Below are 24,286 nucleotides of genomic sequence, written 5' to 3' on the forward strand. Positions count from 1 at the left end.
CTGCGTCCTAAGTCCAGTCCCGTTGACCCATGACTGTAGTGCAAGATTTGCCACCAACATTATTGTGAAATATGCGGATTACACAACAGTAGTGAGTCTTATTCAGGAAGACAATGAGGGAGCTTACCACGAGGAAGTAGAGGGTTTGGTGAACTGGTGTAATAAAAACAGTCTCATTTTAAATGGTGGAAAAACGAAAAAGATCATTGTCGATTTCAGAAAAGGCAAGTACAGCTATAAACCTCTATGTTTTAATGATTCAATTGTGGAGGTGGTTAATAGCATCAAGTTTCTGAGTGTGTAGTTAACGAGCAGGTTAGTTTGATTGCTCATCTGTGAAACACTGGGGAAGTGGGCGCAGTAGTGTTTGCACTTTCTGCATCGCATGAGAACAATACATCTTCCTTCCCCTGTCCTTACCACTTTCTATAGCGGGATGATTGAGAATATCCTGTTGCATTGCTTTACTGTCTGAAGCATTACTGCTTCAGGCAGGAAGACGCTGCAGAGAGTGGTGAATGTGGCAGAAAAGATTACTGCAAATTCACTTTTTTCTATCCAGGACATAGCTTACAAGCATTGCTTGATCTGGGTCCGCAGTATTGTCAGGGATGCTACACATCCTCTTCACAACCTGTTTTCCTTGTTATCTTCTTTGGAGGAGGCTTTGAGGTTTCCGAAGTAGAACTAGATTCAGTCACAGCTTTGTTCCATATAGTATCAACCTTATGAACTCTCAAGTTTTCTCTTTCCGATATGTATTCAAAAAGTTATGTCTATAAAATTTCATTTTTAATGGATAACAGGGCATATCCCATCAAATGAGTCCTGGGACTGTGGAAAACTTGAGAAAAAAGCTCAAAAAAAATCCTGCCTTGGATTTAAGAAAGAAATTCTGATATACTTTCAAGTCTCTGTTGTTTATACTGCATAACAATAAAGCAGCATTCCCGAAATCCTGGTGGCCTGTTTCCGAATCAGTTCAGCCTTGAAGGACTCAGAGTTTCTAAAGAGAAGTTATTCTACACAAGTTCAGTACATTCATACAGGAAAATATATAGAACTCACTAATATTTCTTCCAAAAGAAATCTTATAGTATTTTATGTATCATAGATATCACTGAAATTAAACATGTCACTAATTAAAAAAAGTTTTCTAAAAGGCAAATCAAAGTATCTATTAAAAACTGCACTTTATTAACTGCATGTCAAACTTTAAAGTGTGAACATGCTGGTTTTTTAATAAATCCACGAGCTGAAAAAAAGTACAGCTACTTTAAGAATTATATTGATTTTAATTAGTTGACTTCTTCAAACATTTTTGTGTATTTTCAGGATCTTGCAAAAGATTTAAAAAAGAGGCTGCGCTAATTAATATCAGGCCAAGAAGAAAGAAGAAACAAAGAATGTATGTTTACTAACCTGTATATCCTGCATGTTGAGGCAATGCTCTCTTCTATTTTTCCTTTGAAGATGCTATCCTCATAAGCAACTTTTTTTCTTGCATAATTTTGTAGCTTGGCCTGTCTGACTGGCAAATTCAGAAACTTCTTTAGAACATTTGCAATTAAGTTTCTTTTCATCTGTTTTGATGTGTGGAAAGTTATCACCCAACTCTCTCCCAGAAAAATGAAATATCCTAGGAAATATTGAAAAGGCAGAATATTATATTTCCCTGGATGTGAAAAGGAAGAAACATGTTTTAAATTGAGAATAGCTCCTGTAGCTTCCTGCCTCCCCCCACTTTGTCAATGGGCCATTAAGAAGGCCAAGCCAGTCCCTTTACATAATAAAGAGTTCTCCCCTTCAGCTCCAGGGGGATGGGATTAAGGTATGATAATATTGGCCCTTTACCCAACTCACCACATGGTATCTAAGAACTCAACCAAACCTGGATTCAAAACGCAGCCTAGAGTTGCCCCTGCATGGCCTCATGGGAGTCTGACAACCAATCAGAATACAAGATCAAGATCAAAGGCGAGAGAGGGCATAAAACCAGGGATTCAGCATGTCAATCCTTCCTTCTCTTCTTCTTCCCAACATTGAAGCATGTGATTACCTTTTCTGTTCAGGACTCAAGCCATGTGGTCCTGTCCACCAATAAACCATCTTTCCAAGCAGTCTCCATGTCTCCAGTGTCTTTTTCCCCACTTGGAGCCAAACCCAGAAGGACATTTCTTTCAACAATTGGTGACCCAGATGGGACTCCAAGCTAGCCTAACCAATGGATATGGCCCAGGCAAGCCTCCCATGCTGGCACAGACCCAATTGAGTCTGTGGGTGGACTTTATCTTGGCCTTAGCCATATGGATCTAGGTTTTAAAGGGGTTTTGAGTTTGAGCTCAAAGGCTGCCTGGAAAGAAGGTGAGTACCTCTAAATTTTAATTCTCTAAATTTAATTTTAAAGCATGGGAAAGCACGGGAAATGTGTGTATGCCTGCATGTGTGTGAGTGATTAAATCTTTCTCCCAATCACAGCTGGATCTTGGTTCCTCTGTGTGTTTTACCAAGAGAGCCTGGAAAGTATTAGGGTCAGGCCAGAGCACAGGACCTTCTGTTAGGGAAAGGAGAGTGTGTGTGAAAATGGATGGAAAAGTGAATGAAAATGTTGTTGTTGTTGTTGTTGCTTTTGTCCTTTGAAAGCAAAAAAGCAAAGGCCCATTGTGCGTAAAGAGAGAACGAGGTGCTGGTACGAACTGCAGAGGGGCAGAGATCCTCCCGGGATCATTTTTTTGGATCCAGAAAATCTTAGCGGAATTCCCTATGAGGAAAGGGGCCAAATACTTCGTTGAAGGAATCAAAGTCCTTCCCGGATTTTTTTTTTTCCGAAAAATTACAGCGGGTCACCCGGCTAGACCAAAGTGAGCCCTACATGTAAAGGATCATGGGAAGCGTTAGCTCGTGGGTGACAGGAATTTCCCTTGGAGATTTCCTTGAAGCCTGGGATGCCAGGCACATGCCTATCTTGGTTGGCATGGAGAGCAAGGAAACTGTGTGGCAAATGGGCTTTGCTGAAAGATGATACAGGAGAACTAATTTGGCTACATAAAGGTACTTAAAAGAAAAGGGAAAATGTTGTGGTTTCTTTTTTCCCCCCTCTTGTCTGTTTGTCTCTTTCTCTGTCTTCTATGCAACCACGTGGTTTGTTAAGATTTGTGCCTTCCCTAATTTAACAGATTTGTGCTGGGAATGACTAGGATGTGTAAACCTGAGAATTCTCTCCCCCCTTCTTATTTTCTCCTTGTCCTTGTGTAAATGTGTGTCTAAATCTTTGTGCACCCTCAAGGTAATTGTAACTAAGATGTCTCCAATCCAAAAGACAAGAATTTTAAATTGTTCAATGAAAGAAAAGAGTAAACTGGCAGAAATTGCCTTCGCTCAGTTTGTCGAGCCCAGAAAACTGAGCGAAGTTGGAGGTGAGTCTTTACTTTGCATTTGTTTGGCCAACAAAAACAGAGTAAAGAGAAGTATTTTTTCCCCTTCCTTCCTTCCCTGTACCTTAAAGTAACAACCCAGGAAATGTTTTAAGTTCATTTACAAGAAAAGTTTCATCCTTGCATTTATTGTATGTTTAAGTGATTTTACGTGTTCATTTCTTTCCTGAAGCATGTGAATCCAGACCCCATTTCTCATCTGTGATATCCCCATAATGTTATCATTTTATCTGTTTAGTAACTGATGGATTTATTTTTCAAACTCTGCTATCTACCCCCCCCCCCACTTATCTCTAATCCTCCAACAATGCCTTTTCTGTGGGGGAGGGGACCTTGTTCTCATGTCTTTCATCCCAGGAAGATTGTATTCTTAGAGGTGAGTATAGATTTTTCTTTTCCCTCTTGGGGGGAGGAGGAGAGTGTTGCCTTGTGTGTGCATGTATGAGATGAAGGAAGGTTTGCCTTCAATCTGAGTAAAAACACTCTGCACATCTATCTGGCCAACCTACTCTATTGGTCCTAAAGTAGAAACCTGGCCTCCAGAAGGCAGTTTTGATTTAGATTTTGTCAACAAAATTGCTGATTTCTGGCTGCCATCAGATGAACTGAAGAGAAGCTCTACCTGAGTTTCTTCTCCAATCTCCTTTGTTGCCCAGACATTAAGAAAGTGTGTGGGCTAACTCCCAGACGCTTCTAAAATTTGTTCCCTTGTCATTAAAAAAAAAAAAGGGAAAAATCTTCCCAAGGTGACTGAGGAGTCCACAGGGATACGTTAAAAAGCTGTTGCAGCAGTAATAGTTGTCTTTAAAAAGAAAAGTAAAGCTCAAAAGCCCCACCCAGATGCAAACGATGTGTTAGAAGAATTTGGATCTTTAAAAATTAGCCAGTATTTGCTGGCAGATCCAAATTAGAAACGGAACACTCCAGGGCAGAGACAGGTATTAACAATCTAGTGCTTAAGGAGATAGAACAATGGGTGTATCTTTGAGCAAAAGTAAGAAATTTAGCAGGTAATAAGGTAAAGCCTGTCTGAATGGGAAGACCTAGGTAATCGGACTTGATTAATTTGATGTAATGTCTGTTAAAATTCTTAGGTGTGCATCTATACTAATAATATGTAGAACTGAATGGCATTGGATTGATTGTGATATGTTTGACCAGCTGGCAAAATAAGTAAGCTTCTCAGCTTGGGCTTGAAGCTATGGGGAAGGGGAGTGTAGTTAAGATTTAAACTGCTCTCTGAATTTTTCGATGCTTGGAGAATGAGCCACATGTTCCCCAAGGAAAAAAAATGAAGATTTAAAGGGACAGAACTTCCCCCAGGCCTGAAAGTGTTGTTCCACGGTATTTGTGCATGTGTGTGTGTGTGTGTGTGTGTGTGTGTGTGTAATCATTTCCAGACCTGGAGGGGAGTTGAGATCCCTTAATAATAGAACATGGAGCTCATTGGCTTATGTACAGCTCCCTGAAATAATTGTAATAACTGCTTTGCATGAAGAATGAAATGGGATTTTTGTATCTGAAATTAATTTACACAAGCAGTCTGATTGCATTGCAAATGTGGGTATATTGATGGTAAAAGTTGGTATGAATGTACTTTGATTCCTTCATATAAAGAAACAGTAAGTTGCAAGGTTGTTTAATGGTATGTGTGTGTATGCATGTGTGTTATCATTTCCAAACCTGAAGGGAGGGTGAGATCCTTTAATAAAAGAAAATGAAGCTTGGTGGCTTGTGAAAAAAGCTTCCTGAAATACTTATTATGATTGGTTAGCATGAGCAAGCATGAAGGTCTGATTGCAGTATGAATGTGAGAATGTGTCCCCGATGCCCCAGGGAGTGATAAGTGAAGGGATCCAGAGACCTGTGATTGCCTGCGTGAATTTCCCCCCTCCTCTTCCTTCTGGGTTATTCTTTGGAGGGAAGCAGGAAAGGCGGGGAGAGTGAGTGTCTGCTCATTTTTACCATGAATGTGTGTATGAAATGCCCACAGTGATACCTATGAATGCCTCTGTGCATCCCCCCTTCTTCTTTCCCCCTTTCCTTTTGGGTCATTAAAGGGGGCTGAAGTTTTTCTGCTCACTTTAACCACTTTTCTCTCTCTCTCTCTTCTGAGAAATTTGGAGTAAATGGGTGACCTGCTCCCGCACCTTTACCTTTCACTGTTGTGATCTTTTCATCTGCATAAAAAAGTTATGCAGTTACATTTCCTTTTCTGCTCTGTATACAATTTTGATTTTTTCTTCTGGAAATTTTTGAGGTTTAAAATGCTTAAACCTATAAAAAGAAATGATTTTGAGGTATTTTGCTTACATTTGTAGATGTTTTAATATACTTAATGAGAATTTGCTTCCATCTGAATGGAACCTGATATTTTGGAGTGTTGACTCAAAGTACCTCTTTTTTTTAAATTGCAATTTTTAAAAAGCTGTTCTTCTTCCCTCCCTCTTTTATGCCTGAGTGCATTTTTAAATGCTTATGAGTCAAGGTGCTCTGCCCCATGATATTTTGTTTGTTTGTTTTCAACACAAGTTGTTGTCCCTTTTGGAAATTTACTCATTTTACGGGGGGGGGGTGTTTCAATCATAGAGGCAGTGGGAATGTCATGTTCCATGAAATTTACATCGTCTGCCTTCTGAAATAATGTTTGGATTTCCACACTTGGACAGAATGGGGAAATTCCACAACATGAGACTAAAGATATGTCTGTAAAGACTGTATACTTGGCTTCTCCTCGTTTTTTAAAACCTCAGAAACAAAGGACTGCTAGCTCAAACCATAACTCTCGAATTGGCTGCTGGTGATTGCATCCTGATAAAATCTGACATGAGGGAAAAAACTTAGCCACGCCTGGGACAGACTCTCCCAAGCCTGACTGACCACTCTTACCAGCAAGCTAAGCCTAGTACCATCCAGCAGATATGAAAGAACGGACCCTGAGATGGAGAAGTAAAGACCAAAACACTCTCTTCTATCCCCAGAAGACAGCTGTAAAAACTACGGGAAGGGTGGAAATTGATTGTAAAGTTTTCTTTCTTTGCTTCCTTCACAGAAATTCATTGTAAGGTTTTCTTTCTTATCTCATTTATATTGTAATCAGTTTAATGTATTAATGTAAGAATTGTATTTGATAATGGCCAGCCCAGCAAGTTCTGAACACCTTAGATTTCTATCTCCTTGATTTACCTCCACACAAAGCTTCTCTTAGGTTGATTTTTGCCCTGGCACAAAAGCCTAAGGAGTGATATCTCCCTTTTAATCCCATGGGGGAGGGTCAATTCCCCTCAGGTAATTCCCCCACTTGAAGAGTAGCAGAAAGGATCTTCAAAACTCAAACCCTGACTGCGACTCAAAAAAATGATGCTGCCCAGTTGCCCAGTAAAGCAGGATATGTTGCACTGGTGGTCTCATGAGTAGGAGTCCCTGGGCTCATTGTGTGCAATTTAAAAAAATACTAAATAACCTGGATTGCACACTAACTAAACTCAATTTGGCCTCACTAAAATAAGAGCTAGGGCAATTTCAAGAACCATCCCTTGGAAATGGGCGGCCTGTAGTTTTTTAAAAGGCAAAACCATAGTTGCGAAGAATTTTGGGATTTCTGCTTGCTTGAAAACTGTCTGAAAGTTCACAGAAAGTGATATCTGATACTAATTGGCATGGAAAATTGGATACTGTAAATTTCTTTCCATAAATTGTGCCCTGGTTGCTAGACCTTCATGGTTGAAAGCTCTCTGGGAGCCACTGAAGGGATCCTTCTGCTGTCTCTCTCAATGCCTTTTCATTAGAAAAATTAAGTCTCCCTGATCTGACCAATGTTAATCTTTTGTCAAGAACATGTGCATTCCAGTCACACGTTTTGAAAAAAAAATGGAGGGATTGTGGAAAGTTATCACCCAGTCCTCCCAGAAAAATGAAATATCCTAGGAAATATTGAAAAGGCAGAATATTATATTTCCCTGGATGTGAAAAGGAAGAAACATGTTTTAAATTGAGAATAGCTCCTGTAGCTTCCTGCCTCCACCCATTTTGTCAATGGGCCATTAAGAAGGCCAACCCAGTCCCTTTACATAATAAAGAGTTCACCCCTTCAGCTCCAGGGGGATGGGATTAAGGCATGATAATATTGGCCCTTTACCCAACTCACCACATGGCATCTGAGAACTCAACCAAACCTGGATTCAAAGCGCAGCCTAGAGAGCTCAAGATCAAAGGTGAGAGGGGGCATAAAACCAGGGACTCAGCATCTCAGCCTCCCTTCTCTTCTCCACCCAACATTGAAGCATGTGATCACCTTTTTCTGTTCACGACTCAAGTCATGTGGTCCTGTCCACCATTAAAACTATCTTTCCAAGCAGCCTCCATGTCTCCAGTGTCTTTTTCCCCACTTGGAGCCCAACCCAGAAAGACATTTCTTTCAACAATCCATCTGAACCTGTAGGAAGTTATCACCCAGCCCTCTCCCAGAAAAATAAAATATCCTAGGAAATATTGAAAAGCCAGAATATTTCTCTGGATGTGAAAAGAAACATGTTTCAAAAAGACAAGGTAACTCTCCCTGCAGCTTCCTGCCCCCACCTTTTGTCCATGAGCCATTAAAGCCCGAGCTAGTCCACTTTACATAATAAAAGACTTTTCCCCTTCAGCTCCAGGGGGATGGGAATGAAGGCATGGTAATATAAGCCTTTACTCAACTGACCACATGGCATCTGAACTCAACCAAACCTGGATTCAAAAACTCAGGCTAGAGGATTGCCCTTGCATGGGCCCATGTGAGTCTGAAACCAATCAGAATATATTTCTTACACAGGAACAGGAAACAGATAGGTGGGGCCGAACAGATTATAAAAAGCCCTGCAAGCCCTTCTTCGACCTTTTTCTTCTTCATCACCCAACACCTGGAAGCATGTGATCACCTTTTTCTCCAGGACCTCCAGCCATGCGGTCCTGTCCTCCATTAAACCATCTTTGTAAGCAGTCTCCATGCCTCCAGTGTATTTTTCCCCACTTGGGGGTGAACCCAGAAGGACATTTCTTCCAACAAACCTTTAGCCAGTTTTGTAATTTTCCAAAGTAAATAATCTAATCCAGAGGTGGGTTGCTCCCGGTTCGGTCAAACCGATAGTGGTGGTGGTGGTGGTGGTAGGCTCTGCCCACCATAAGCATTGTGTGCATGGATGCATGAACTGGTAGTAAACCGGTTAGCAACCCATCACTGATCTAATCATTCTTTTGCTGTTTATTCCCTCCCCATCCCTCTATATTTTTAAGTATTTAAACTTGTATTTAAAACTTATTTTGCTAAAGATTAAAGGAAACTTTCTTGGTACAATAAAACTTATTGATCCAAAGGTTCCTAATAGCTGAAAAGCAGTTAATAATTCCAAAAATTATTGGAAAAAAATATACAAATGTAGTGCCCTTTTAAAAGTTTGAACAAGGTGGCTTTTTCTCATCTTCCAGGGCTCTAATGCAAATGACATTGTTGTCTTACAGTCTGCTCACAAGAAATAACTTTTTGGAGTACTTGAGGACAATCTTGTCTGGAGATAAAGTACAAAGAGCTGTTCTAATGGCCAGCTCTTCATTCTGCTGCAGTGATTGCCATTTGTACACAAAGACATTATGGAGGCAATATCAAATGCATCGCTACAAACTGGACATTACTTTATATTGAAAGATAGTCTTATTTTTCTTAAATATTAGTTTAACTTTATTGATACAGATCCATTTTTAAAAGCTAGAGGCTCAAGAGTTAAAATATGTGCATTTAACTTTACATAGAATTAAATAATAAACTGATTGAGATATTTGCAAAAGATGACCATTATGAGAATATAAGCAATTTCAATGGGGCTACTACCTCTGAGGGTCCTTTATAGCAGCGTAATAACCCCAAAACACTATCACCTTTGTAAAATTATTTTGTAACGAAGACTGGCTGTATAAAGACAAGCTTTGATCTTGTTTACATTAGAGGAGGACTCTGAATTTAAATATTCATCCCTAAAAAAAAACAAAAAAACCCCTCCCCTCCCTCAAGTTTTCATTACAGTACTTCACTACAGGAATTTAAAACTGCCCTCCTCTTTTAATGGGTGCAGCATTTAGGAAGGGAATGGGGCTTCTTTTCAGAAACACACTCGAGGCAGGAATCGACTTTTCGGATTATTGATTATGCAATCTAAATCTTTTATCTGACGGCGGCAGGTATGCGATCTGCGTTTGTTCGCCCGCTTTTGCCCATAACCACTGACAAAAATGTGTTTTCTCACTCGACCTTGTAGTCATTCTTCAGTTGCTATATTCGCTGTGAGCCCCAGCCTTCGTCTAAATCTTCTATATTGGAGCACGGTGAGGAACCTGCCCTTTGCACGAGCCAAAGTGGTATTGGAGCTTGAAGCGAGCTTTGTATTGTCGGCGAGTAACTGTAGCCATTTTACTACAGCGCGTATTATTCCCCAAGCTTAGCTTCTCTAACAGGTGCTACAGCTCAGTTCTCCATTTCAGATCCAAGATTATGAATGCCGGTTCGCCATTATTTAACAGCTCGGTCTTTAGAAAAGAATTGCTACCCAGCGGAATGGGAGTATGTTACACTACACTACTGCAGTCTAACTATTTGTGAACGTTTTAATATCACGCACCCAACCTTGTGCTTACTCTATCTCTAACCGGTTTAGGAATAATTTGGTCGATGCCTACATACGGGGATATGTTCTGGTGCTTTAATAATCAGCAGTTGCTCCCGGTACGCTAATTTGTTTAAATAACACATCCGGTTCGTTGGGCCTCCGAAAGAACACACCTGCCTATAAATATTGCATAGCTTCCCTGTCTGCCTGCCTAGCAAACGCAACAACAAAAAGTCGTTATCCTGCAAGACATTCAGCTCCCCAACGGGAAGGCAAGCTAAGAGATTGCCCTTGTCTGTGCCTCTCTCTCTCTTGGCCTCGGGACGGAAGTTGCCTTTCTAGTTGCTCCCTGGATGCCAGTCGAGAGCCAGCAATAACTTTCCGCTCCGCGCTTATCCTCTTTTTAGACGCCCCGCGTTCTCATACAGGAGAAGGCAAGAAGCTCGGGACTCAGCTAGTATTAGAGCCCGGCGTGAATGAAACGCCGCGCGCCAACCAATTGGCCCAGCAGACGCCCGCCATCTGCCCCATCGCCAGCTGCAATTTAATTGAGTTGAGCAGTTTCATTCAAGGCAGCGCAAGCACCTGTTTTCAAACTAACTATGGAGACCGGGGCTACTAGGTCCGGGGACTACAAACCCGCCAGCGGGTAAGGCTACTCGAGGGGAAACGTTTTAGACGTAGTTTTAAATAGGAGAAGAGCTGGAGATAGGAGAAAGAGCAAAGGGGAGAGGCTTGTCCCGGTTTTTATTCCTCTCGGCTGCAAGTTGCTCAGGGCGGGGTAGAACAAGCTGTGTATTTCGCAGACGGCGTTTTGACGGAGAAAAGCCGCCTTCGGGTCTTACATTTTCAACAGGCACTACTATTTTAAGAGTTAACAAATTTAGGTTCGTAGTTACTCTGTTCTTAATTATCCTCGCAAAAACCACGCGCGCAGGCACGCGAGCCCTTTCCTGACCACAGTACTTCCAACCCATTCTGGGTTTGTTCAACCTAAGCTAACTAGATGGTTAACAAAAACTAGCAATAGGTGACGTTCTTCAAAACGAAGGCGCCAGCGCTCTTCAACACAGTCAAATCTGGACTCGGGAGGTGTTCCTTTACCCCGCCTCTTCAGCTGTTGACAGTTGAAGGTGGAGTTGGAGCCTGGCTGGCAACTGGAAGGGAGCAAGTGGGAGCCGAGTCTCTTGCTTAGTTAAGGCGGCAGGAGACAGTGAAGGGTAGCTCCTTGGGGGCGACGGCTGGGTCCCGGCAAGCTGCTGGGCTTCGCATGCCAGGGGGAGCAGAAGGAGCTTTTTGGCTCAGAACCCGTTTAGCCTCGCTCCTCTGTCGCACAGACTAACCAGTGATTGGGGTTATTCCAAGTTTAGTGTTACCATGACACCATAGTTTAAAGGATTCCAGGAGCTGCAGTGCAATGTGGCATATTGGTTATTGGTGGACTAGGATGAAGGGAGACTCATGTTTCAATTCATTCTTAACCATGAAAATTTACTAGGTGATTTTGGATTAGCCACTTACTTTGCCTAATTAACTTTACAGGATTGTTTTGGTGGGGATAACATGTTAAGAGATTTCCATTCCAAGCTACCTTGACCTCTAAGAGGAAAGATGAAATATAAATATAAAAAATATAAATACTGTACAGTAGTAGTGCTGGATGGGGCTGATATGGGCAACTGGAGAAGAGTGTAGTAATTTATGTTCCTCTGGTGTTTCATAGTTGGAAACATTCCTAAAACTATTAACTCTGTTTAACTTTAAAAATAGACATGCTCCATATATTTGGTTTAGTTCTTTTGAAAGGAACTCTTGATACTTAAGTCATACAACTATGAGAGAACAGTTGACTCATATTGTTTTATTACAATAAGGTAACAAAAATACATGATTTGATATTGAATAAATGTTAACTATATTGTTTAAATTGTTATATGAGAGCATAAACTTAGAAAAATTTAAAAAGTATGCACTAAATATTTTTATTTATTCATGGTTTAAAGAAATGCCTTTTAATAATCAGGTGTTTAAATGTGAATAGTATTTATTGCCTTCCATGTAAAAGCATACAAATATTTGACAATGTGAGAACAGCTTTGGAATGACTATTTTTAAAACCATAGATAAAAGTACTTGTAATAACACCCAGTTTTCAACAATGTGTAGGCTTCCAATCTCTCTGATTTGCCTGTGAACTAAATATTTTTAGTATAAAATTCTAATTAGAATTATAAATTCTAATTCACAGTTTCTAATTCAGAGTGAAATAAATTATTTCCCCATCTCAGTCTGGTTTATGTACTGTAAAATAAACTCAAGAAGAAACACTAATTTATTACAATGTTTGTATGTGAATTTTAAAGATTTTGAAGATGATTATGAGACTTCTGCTAAGTTAGCTTGCTAACTGTCTCTAATAATCACAGTGCCTCAATTCACACATATTAGGCTGTGAGCCACAGTTTGCAAAATATTTTGACAAAGGTTTACAAACCACATTACTGTAATTTGTCATGTCCTAGGCTTCTTTTCTATTGCTATAGTTAAATGAATGTTCTAGCTCAATTTATATCAATAAATTAACTTTTTGTTTGCTGTTGTGTAGACATAGACACTTGTAAATATATAATGATATATAAAGATCTATGGGTACACAACAGCAGAACAAAAGGTCAATTCAGAACGAAAAAAAGAGATAGTTTTTAAAAGGTTGAAAATTTAAATGTAATAAGATAATCTGTAGCATTTAGCCAAGATCTGCACTGTTGGGCCCTTACAGGTTTTTTATTGGAAATCAAGAGTTTGAGGGTATGTTTTTATGATTTAAACCTCTGGCCTGTATGTTTATAGAGTGTCACTCAACAAGACATTTGCAATATTTTGAGACCCAGGAACTGATTTTTATCCAACACTCATTGTGAAATCTGTAACAGAGTTGTGGATTATGAAAGTTAAATTGTATGTAAATCAAATATAGTTGTTTATGAGTGTTTACACAGAAAAATGTTTGTTTTATGAATCTGTTAGAGATTTATGATAGCTAAAACTATGAGCTAGATAGTTTTAAAGTTATCTATGAGCAATGTTTCTATTTTTCTTTCCTGATGATAAATCCCATCCAGTTTTGTCTCTGCATTATAAAATGTTCTGAAATTAGATGTGCAATTTGAAAACAGTTGCACTCCTTACCCTCTAGTGACCAGGGGATGCATTTTTAGAAAGAGAAGTTATGTGTGCCATTGGTGTTAAAAGAAGATGTATCATTTTAGAAGTTGTTTATATGCAGAAGGTACTTGCATATAACTTTTAAAAAACTTTTTATCATACTGTTTTTCTTGTGGCATTCATCAGGTTGTTAGAATAGTTAATTACTAGGGGTCTGCAAATTTTTAGAGATGTTTCATAAGGTGTATTTTTGTAAACAAAAGCATCTCTGAATTTTTAAAGCAGTTGCATGTTTTGCAAAGTTCAGATGGCTGCCCCAGTTCATGCAACATTTCTGCCAGTATCAGCAGAAAACAGATTCATTCATACAGATATGTAGTTACAGGTAGTCCTTGATTGAACAACAGTTCATTTAGTATCTGGCAAGGGAAAAAACCCAAGAGTTAGATACAAATTACTTCAAAATGCTAAGGAAAGAGGAGGTTTGGGTTTACCAGACTTGAAATTGTACTTTGATGCTTGTTGTTTGGTTGGCTAAAAGAGTGGATTAATCTTTAGAATAAGAGGTTACTCAATTTTGAGGGCCACAAATTAAGATTTGGATGACATGACTATTTATGGTATGATGAAGTTATAGTTACACTATAATCTAAAATAAAATTTCTATAAGATGATGTATCATTAGTCACCCAGCTCAGCTCCACTGTGCATGCGCACGCGCCTCCTGCTGGCCAGCTGATTTTCAGGTCTCTGCATGCAGGAGATGCGCATGCAAGCGCAGGGGAATGGAGTGCATTGCATTATGGGTGTGGGCACGTGTGCGCTGGTGCATGATTTTGGCACATGAGGAGAAAAAGGTTAGCCATCACTGATATAAGTTGTCAAGAATGTATAAAGATGTTTCAAATGAATATTGGAAATGTAAAGAAGGCACCTTTTATCATTTATGGTGGCTTGTGATAAGCAAAGAAATATTGGAATAGGATTCATATCTTAATACAGAAAATTCTCAAAGTGATTATAAAGATAAAACCAGAAACCTCTCCAGCTGATGGCTCAGGAGGGTCCAGGAATGGGTTGTTCAATCCTTATTTGCCCAAGAGACTGAGTCAGAATTGAAGCCATGCCTCCAGCTTCCCTGCTGATATCCAATTCCAATTCAGTCTTGCCCAAAAACAGATGTAAAATTTTTGGCTGTGAGTGAAAATTGGTTTCTTCCTTAGAATAGTTTTTCATTTATTTTTTTCTTTCACTTATCTTTAATGTTATTAGCGGAAGGAAGCTGTTTGAACTTGGTTCACAAGTTCTTTCCCACCTACTTGTGTTAGGATAGTAAATTGTGCAGGCTGGATCCTCCTGGAGGTTCTCAGGTTCCTCGCAAGTAAGCAGCTGGCTGTGCTGGCCATCGGAGTCTATTGCTGCTCCGTTCGACTTGATTCCGATTACTGGCTCGGAAGAGGCCAGGGAGATTTCCCTGCGTTGCCGCTGGTTCTCAGGGGCTGCAGCGGGCGGACATTGAGGCTGTTGGTGTGGAGAGCGTGTGTGTTGCACGCTGGCGTTCCCACGTAGCCAGAGAGATGACAAGAGGGTCGATCGGTGCTGCCTGGACTTACAGGAGAGCTGCATGGCTGACCGGACGTTCTCAGGGCTGTTTGCTCACTGGCACTGCTGGTTTTCCCTGAAGGCTTCTCCCTCATGAGTATGGGGCCCTGGGGCAGCCATTTTTTGGGAGACCTTATTGGGCAGCAGCCATCTTGGAGAGGCCCTCATGGTGGTGGCCATTTTGTTTGAGCATCCGGTGGGTCACATGGTCGGTGGCCATTTTGTTTCCTTTTTCTCGCTTATGCAAGGCTCATTACAAGTGTCGGCTCCAATGAGAACAGTCGCAGATTACTGTGCTGGTTCCTGAACTAGGTAGAGTGAGGCCTTGGGGCACGGAGATCGCTACAGTGCCATGGCTGATTCCTTCAGTGAAAGTAGCTCTGGGACAACTTCGACAGCTCCCTTGAAGAGCTCCAAGAAGAGGAAGTGTTCCCCCCAGGATCCTCCTCCACTGGTGAAGCACGCTCCACCCAGGCAAGGGGGTTCAGGGGATGGGGAGAAATCCAGGCAGGGAGGCATAGATAAGGCTCCTCTGTCTTTGGTGAGGTCTCCTCCCTCCTAAGGGCGGCTCTACGTTTTCCATCCCTTTCTCCTTCAAGGATTTCTGGATCCCCAAGGGCCAGTTCCATCTCACCCCCACTTTCGGAGGTTGAGGACAAGGAAGGTGAGTACCATCCGCTTACACGCATTATGCCTGCTCCTGAACCAGGACACAGGCACTCGCTGGCCCCCAGGCCTGGGCTCAGTCAAGACGTTGGTGAATTTGAGGCCTGATAACATTCAATCTCTTATTCATCGAGCCATTGCACATGGCACAGCCCTCCAGGGTCGCTCACCTGACCAGGCGGACACAGAGCTGTTGGAGGCCAAGCGCAGAAATATCCAGGATCCGGTTGCTCGCCCAGGCAGAACACAGAGAGAGGTCTCTCCTTCGCTGAGGAGCGAGGTTTCACTCCAGGAAGAGGAGGAACAAAAGGAGACGGAGCTTTCTGATGATGAAGGTTTGGCACTGGATTCCCCTGCCTTTGCCGGTTTGTTCCTCCTAATTTGTTCCGTTCCTTGCCAGGAACACTGTAGCTGCTGAGACGGAGGAGGACAAACAGAAGGAGAAGGAGGCCAGACCGAGGCTTCGACTTCTAAGGCAGTGCCAAAGAAAAAGTGTTTCTTTCTGGAACAAGGAAAGAGGAAATCCCTGCACCGAAACTGTTTCCGGATGTCATCCAGAAGCAGTGGGCCAAGCCAGGTACTTTCCCCACCCCAGGTGGGAATGGCAGACGGTTCTATAATATGGAGCCTGATTTCTCCCAGGCATTGCAGATTCCAGAGGTGGACGCTCCTGTAGCTGCCCTGCCTTCTCCAACTCCCATGGTGGTGAGTGACGTGGCCGACAAAGGCAGAAGATAAGAGGACTGAACTGGCGTTGCGTAAGACCTTCCTGGCAGCAACATGGGTGATTAAGGCCGCTTCCTCTGCCTCCTTCAATTGTGCCATGCTGATGTGGCTTGAGCAAATGCAGGAGCGTGTCCCAGCGCATGATGTGAGGCTGCTTCAGGACATCAGCAAGGTCATGGCTGCGACTCAGTTTTTGGTGTATGCGACCTTGAATGCCACTAAGTTTGCCTCCAGGGCTCGCTCTTCCTCTGTTTCAGCTAGGTGGGTGGTGTGGCTTTGAAACTGACAGGCGGAGGCCAAAGCGAAGTGGAAGCTGACAGCCGGCCCATTTGCAGGGAAAAAGCTATTTGGCGAGGTTTTGGACCCAATCCTCATTGAGGATAAGAACAAACATTAAGGTTTTGCCTGCCACAACTAAAAAGCAGGAACACACGTACACACCATATACACATAGGGCACCTTTAGGGGTACGGACACAGATTATCATTACCAGCCTAGAAACTTTCAGCCACGTCAGGACAGGGGGCAGGATAAGTCTTCCTACAGGGATAGGTCATGTTTCCAACCTAGGGTAAACGGCCCTTTTGGGGGGACGGATGCCCCTTCTGAAGGAATAAATGAGCGGGTTTGGACAGCTCCCATTGGTGGCCGGTTGGCGTTGTTTGCCGACCGATGGGAGAATATTACTTCGGATCTCTGGGTCCTCCATACAGTAAAGTTTGGCCTGTGACTGGAATTCCTATCCGTCCCCCCGAATTCCTTTTGTATGTTTACGTCCTCCAAATGCACACTTAAGAGACAGCTCATGCGCCAGGCAATAGACCACCTGATGGAGATCCAGGCGATAGAGGTGGTTCCCCAGGAGGACCAGGGCAAGGGGTTTATTCCAACCTCTTTGTGGTTCCAAAGTCCTCTGGTGGTTGGAGGGCGATCCTTGACCTTAAAAGGTTGAACCGCTACAAACGGCTTAAGGCGGTCCTCTGGTGGTTGGAGGGCGATCCTTGACCTTAAAAGGTTGACGGTCCTCTGGTGGTTGGAGGGTGATCCTTGACCTTAAAAGGTTGAACCGCTACAAACGGCTTAAGACGGCCTCCCTTCATTCCATTCTGGAAGGTGTCAGGGACGGTGACTACCTCACTTCCATTGATTTGATGGAGGCTTACCTTCATATATCTATCCTTCCTGAGCACAGGAAGTTCCTTAGGTTTTCCTACACTGGTAACCACTACCAGTAAAGGGCTCTTCCTTTCGGCCTTGCCTCGGCTCCCAGAACTTTCACGAAGGTCCTGGCAGCCGTGGCTGCTCACCTCAGAACGGTTCCCATCAGACTTCATTGTTATTTAGATGATATCCTCCTCCAGGCAGAGTCGCCGGAGCGGTCCCTTTAAGATCTAGGCCTGACAGTGGAGACCCTGCAGAAGTATGGGTTCTCCGTAAACTTCCAGAAGAGCCACATGCGACCTTCTACCAGACTGTTGCATTTGGGAGTGATCATAGATTCCTCCTCCGACATGGTGTTCCTGTCTCAGGATCTCAGGGCTAGTGAAACTGGTCAACCAGGTGCAGAGAGAATGGCGTGTGCCCATAGTCACTTTATCTCAGTTGTTGGGGAAGATGGTTTCATGTATAGATCTTGTCCCCTGGGCGAGGCTCCATGCTAGAACTCTCCAGTTGTTCTTGCTCCCATATCAAAGGAGCAAGTGCAGCATCTCATCTTTTCAAGTTCAAGTAACCCCCCACATGAGACTTTCCCTAAGGTGGTGGGTTTCCCCAGCGCTAGCCAAAGGGTGTGTATTCAGGGAGCCAGAAAGACTTACTCTGACCATGGATGCGGGCCTTTATGGCTGGGAGGCGTTGCTGGGGACACAGCTGCCCAGGGTCCCCTCTGGATCTTGCACATAACATAAACTAGCTGGAGCTGCATGCGGCTCATCTGGCCCTTTGACACTTTCAGGCCCTTGCAGAGCAAAGACACGTCCTACTTCTGACGGACAACGTGGCCACAAAGATGCATATAAACAGGCAGGGAGGGACTTACTCCAGAGCCATCTGGGTGGAATCTCAGTGCCTGAGCCATTGGGCGGAGAGGCACCTGTTGTCCATCAAGGCGGAGCACATATCCGGAGATGCCAATCACCAAGCGGGCTGGCTCAGCAGGGCCACGGTGGACCAGATGGAGGGGCAGCTGGAACCGGAACTGTTCGAAGAGATTTGCAGGAGATTCGGATGGCCAGTGGTGGACCTCTTTGCGTCCCTGGAAAACGCCCAGCTCCCCAGGTTTTTCACACAGTTCCTGATGGGGAGCGGAGGGGAGAAGTGTCCTATGCAGCAGGTGGCCCCCGAGTCTGCTTTATGCATTTCCCCCACTTCCACTGATTCCAGGGGTGTTGGGTAAGATAGCGAAGGAAGGGGCGGAGATAATCATGGTCGCTCCATACTGGCCACGCAGACCTCTTAGGTCTGTCTATTGTCAAACCCTGGAGAACCAGGGGGTCCTGGTCCATCCGGAGCCTCAATGGCTTCAGTTGATCGCCTGGTGTTTGAGAGGGAGATCTTAAGAGAGGCAAGGTTCTCCTCATGGGTGATACAAACCATCATGGCTTCCAGACGCCCAGCCATGACCAGGATTTATAACACCATGTGTCCACTTTGGTGCTGTACTTGGTGCCGTAAGCGCGTGTGGACCCCAAATGTCCCTTGCTCCCTAATATCCTGGAATTCCTCCAGGATGGGCTTGATAGGGGGTTGGCCCATAACACACTTCGGATACAAGTCTCGGCCCTGTCAACTGTCCTGGTCTTGGACGCCGGGAGAGCCTGGGCCGTTATCCGGTGGTGAAGAGATTTCTACTGGGGGTGGCTAACCTTCTGCCCCCGATAGTTCACAAGTTCCCATCTTGGGAGTTGTCCACAGTCCTCCTAGCCCTATTGGATCTCCCCTTTGAATCGCTGAGGACCGTGTCCTTGCAGTTCCTCACTTTAAAGGAGGTCTTCCTAGTCGCCATCACGTCGGCTAGGAGGATTTCAGAGCTGGGTGCCCTCTTTGTCAGGGAGGACCTTTGTATTTTCCAACCTAATACGGTTGTACTGAGGCTTGATCCCGCCTTTATCCCCAAGATAAATTCTTATTTTCATAGGGCCCAGGAGTTAATTCTACCGGACTTCTGCCATAACCCTTCTCATAGAAGGGAGAAGTCGTGGCACAAGCTGGACGTGTGGAGAGCCCTCCATATTTATATAAAGAGAACAGCGCCCCCCAGGAAAACGGAGGCATTGTTTGTTTCTTTCCAGCCTTCTGCCATGAGGTCACGGGTGTCCTCCTCTACTATTGGACTCTGGTTGCGAGCTTGTATTGCCAGGGCTTATGAGGCGAGAGGCAAACCGGTACCACAAGGGATAATGGCTTATTTGACTAGGAGTGCGGCTACCATGGCCGCGTGGAACGCTCAGGCACCAATTGGAGATGTTTGTAGAGCTGCGAAGTGGGTTTCCCCTTCACCTTTTATTAAGCATTATAGATTGGATGCGTTTGCATCTGCAGAGGCATCATTTGGGCGTAAGGTGCTGCAGGGAGTACATGTTCCCTCGGGTGCCACGAACCAGTGAGTTCCCGCCCTAGGGACTGCCGCTTTGGTATGTCCCATTCCTGGATCCTCCTGCGCCATCAGCTGGAGAAGGAACCTTGGTCCTACCTGAATGTCCTTCTCAGCGTGGCGCAGGACAATCCAGGTCCCACCCTAGTTGTTGTTTATGGTTAGGTTCTTGTCCCCGGGGTCTACCGGGCAGGGCCTGTTCTTCTTTTGTTTCTCTAGTTGGAGATGCACCTCAGCGGAATTGGATATCCGCAGTGGAAGCTGGAGGCATGGCTTCAATTCTGACTCAGTCTCTTGGGCAAATAAGGATTGAACAACCCATTCCTGGACCATCCTGCGCCATGCTGAGAAGAACGTTCAGGTAGGACCAACATTCCTTTTCTTCTGGGCCTAACGAAAAAAGACTTGGAAATTTTTTGGGGGAACTTTGATGTTATATATATTGGCTGCAGCAAAATTACTTTACATACAAAAATGGAAGGACACTTTGATTCCTACAATGGATGAATGGTTCCAAAAGCTGATGGAGTTAGTAGGGACAGCCAAATTGACTGCTTTGATTAAAGAAAAAAATGCAATTACTTGGAATTAACTACTTGGAAATCGCTTTAGGACTTTGTGCTTGAGGTGGAAAAAAATTGGTTTTTATTAATTAATAATTTGTTATAGAAATGGCTAGTTTATATTATGTAAAAGTAACACATTGAGGTTTGATATTATTAACTTATTCTGCTGCTCCAAAGGAAGTCGAATGTCAATGCCTTTTCTTTTTTCCCATTGCCCCACACTTTTCCTCTCCCTTTTTTCATCTCCTATTTTCCTCCTATTTCCTTTTGAATTTTCATATTGTGTATTATAAAAAACAACAACAACAATAATAGAAGAAAAGTTGTTAATGGTTTGTGCCTACAACAAGAATCAGTCATTCGTTCTTAGAAATTTTTACTTGATTATTCTGTTGTATGCACAAATAACATCACCTTATTGAAATCTTAAGAGGGCATTTTTAAATCACTGCAAATGCATTTTTAAACAAAATGTGTGTCGTTTAACAAAGAGATTGTTTAAATAAAGCACTGAATCCTAACAATTCATTTAGTAACCGTTCAAATTACAACTGCACTGAAAAAAGTGACTTATGACCATTTTTTAGAGATACGACTTTGCAGCATCATTTTGACCATGTGATCAAAATTCAGATGCTTGGAAACTGGTTCATATTTATAACCATTGCAGTGTCCCAGGGTCATGTGAACACTTTTTCCAACCTTCTGATAAGCAAAGTCAATGGGGTAGCCAGATTCACTTAACAACCAGGTTAGTAACTTATCAACAACAGTGATTCACTTACAACTGTGACAAGAAAGATCGTAAAATGGATCAAAACTCAACTAATGTCTCAATAGCAAAAAGTTTGGGGTCAATGGTGATCTTAAATTGAGGATTACCTGTATTAAGATTGAGTTTGCAAACTAAAAGATTGAAGGTTTCAAACCTTCCCTCCCCAAAGTCCTCTGGGCTTATGTACCCCGGCATAGGTTCCTTGCTTATTGTAGCTTTCTGGTAATTATTATTGTATTATTGAAGAGGAATAATTATAGCTGACATTCTGGAATATGGTAATCAGAGACAGCTTCCCAGGAAAATCCTTGCATGACTGGAGAAAATAAATCAGGAACCAAAGACAAAGAGTTAAAGGAATGCCAGATTGCTTGGGAGAGTGTCTTCTGACTATTTGACAATGTACTTAAAAGTTGACTATTACTTTTCAGTAGCTACTGGTAACTCTGTAAATTTGGATCAGTTTAGATGAAGACTTGGAATTTGATTGAGATAAACGTTTCTGATAATCTAAATTCATGTCTTAACTCCAAGCCTTGTTTTGAGTTCCTGAAACCCATTTTGGCAGAGCGATGTTAACAATTCGCTGCTCAATCTCCTAAAGTTTTACCCTATTTCCAGATTGCATTGTACTGTATAAGTAGTTCTCACTTAGGTTTTTGATTGTTCAACATGCCTGGTGCTTATGCCTGGGCTTCCGGTTATGGCTCTTCTAGTGCCCCACAATTATGCGATCAGTGTCCCCCCCATCTATCTCTCTTAAATGTGTTATGTACTCAGAACATATGAGTACATGTTATTGCTGTGGCATATTGGTAAGAATAGAAGTTTGGATCACAAGTATTCCTCAACTTACACCATTCATTTAGCAATTATTTGAAGTTACAATGATGCTGAAAACAGTGACATGACCAGTCCTTGCACTTACAACTATCACAATGTCTGCATAGTCATATGATTATGATTTGGAAGCTTGGCAACTGTTTCACATGTACAACAATTGCAGCATCCTCCAGTCATGGGATCGCCATTTGCAAACTTTTCAGCCAGTTTCCGACAAGCAAAATCAATAGGGAAACTGCCTGGAGGTTGCAAGTTGTGGTTATATGATGTCTTGCTTAATGATCATTGGTGATTTGCTTAACAATCATGTAAAAATGTCATAAAATCGGGTGTGATCCTCATCATTAATGTCTCAGTTAATAATGCATGCTTATTGATGAATTTTCTATTGTGGAAAATAGAAATTCCATTCAATTGTGCTCATAAATCAAGAACTATATGTATAACACCCTTTTTCTATGTTAGCACCTAACAAAATACAAGTAGTCCTCAACTTATATTCACAATTGGGACCAGAATTTATGTTGCTAGGCAAGGCAGTTGTTAAGTGAGGTGCCTGAATTTCTTACCTTTTTTGCCATGGTTGTTAAGAAATTCATTGTTAAGTGAATCACATGGTCATTAAGCAAGTCCACTTTCCATCATTGAGTTTACTTGTTAAAAGCACTCGAAAGGTTGTAAGTGATGATCACCCGAGCCATTGCAACCATTGTAAATATATGCAGGTTGCCAAGTACCTGAATTTTGATCCTGTGACTCTGGGATATGCAGTAGTCATAAGTAGGAGGACCAGTCATAAGTCACTTTTTTCGATTCCATTGTAACTTTGAGCCATCACTAAATAAATAGTTGTAAATCAAAGATTGCCTGTATATGCTAAATTATTTTTATATTACTCAAGTTTAAACAAATTGTTACTTTATTCATCAGCTGAAACCAGCCTGATTAAATTACTTTCTTTAATTATTTAACAATGTAATTCAATTAGGAAGAATCATTTGTGTGAGAAAGAATGAATGAAAAGGTTTTTATGAAGTGTCTGAGGTTTATTTACATTGTTATTTTTAATTACTTTCCCCTATCTTTAAGTATTTAATGAAATATTATCTAATTTAGAAATTAACAATACTTCTATAGATTGAAAATGGTTTTAACAGCATATTTGTGTTTTAGCTAAAATTATTTATTACTTTGAAGCTTTTTAAATGAAGTTTGCTTAATAAGCCATTTAACTACATAGAATTGTTTTACTGTGATTATTCTTGATCTAATGATTTCTATAGTATTTGCACTGTTTTAAAATATAAATTCATTATAAAATATCTAATTAAACACCCTTAAGAAATTCTAAATTATGGCTATTTGGAAATTCAATAGTTCATGAATTAGCTAATTCTTTTACATTCAATAGGTCATTTTCATAGTATAAATTGAAAGAAATTGGATAATACGTTGATACATTATGTCTATTGCTTTTGACAGAGGTACTTTTTTTCTCCTGAATATTAAGTGAATATATTAAATTCTATGTAAAATATAATATAAACTACAATGTAAAAAGTAAATATTGTAAAGGGGGATGTTGTAGAGTCTCCTGCTTGGGCTTGGAGTTGGACTAGATGACCTACAAGTCCCTTCCTGCTTTGTTAATCTATCCAAATGCTTATCTTTGCAGATCTGATACAATAAACATAAAAGTATATATTAAATTGTCTTTATATTATTAATAACAAGAATTGGAAAGAACATTTGGAAAGAAATTACTCACTTTTCATATATATTCACTTAATACACACACACACACACACATGTGTTTGTGCTGATAAATAAATAAAGGGAGACTAGTATAGATCTATTTCAAGCTATTTAGCTCTCATCAGCTAGCCATACCCTTATGGGAGGGGTGAGTTTATTGGCATTGTTCTGCTTTAACAATATAATCAAATGAAATTATGTATTTTTACCTTGAAAAGCAACAACTGATTTCTCAATATAGTGCCCAGAAAGCATTTATACTGCATTGGACTTTATTGCTTATTTGCCAATATCTTTGTATTTATTACTATCAATCATATGTAAACACATCTAAGTATGCAACGAAACCGACATACCATGAAATAAGAAAAGTTACTTCAGTTATTCTGTCCTTTAGGACCTAGGTCTGTTTCCATTCTCTCTTAGGCTGTATTTGCACTGGTGTCTTCCCAAATTATTTCGCCTTGGGAGATGCCCAAATATAATTTGGGAAGAGGAAGACAGATAGCAATAACAATAGCACTTAG

General features: G+C 41.7%; 1 protein-coding gene across 1 annotated transcript in view; it reads left to right on the forward strand.

Annotated features, from left to right (window-relative positions):
• Positions 1-10,245: 10,245 nt before the first annotated feature.
• COBL (cordon-bleu WH2 repeat protein) overlaps positions 10,246-24,286 on the forward strand; it is a 94,401-nt gene continuing 80,360 nt past the window's right edge. The window contains exon 1 of the mRNA XM_081970846.1: positions 10,246-10,718. Coding sequence (XP_081826972.1) covers positions 10,672-10,718 — 47 coding nt within the window. The 5' untranslated portion in view covers positions 10,246-10,671. The remainder of the gene's footprint in view (positions 10,719-24,286) is intronic.

The sequence above is a fragment of the Natrix helvetica genome (genome assembly GCF_964273705.1).
Source record: "Natrix helvetica genome assembly, chromosome: Z".
Taxonomy (NCBI): Eukaryota; Metazoa; Chordata; class Lepidosauria; order Squamata; family Natricidae; genus Natrix; species Natrix helvetica.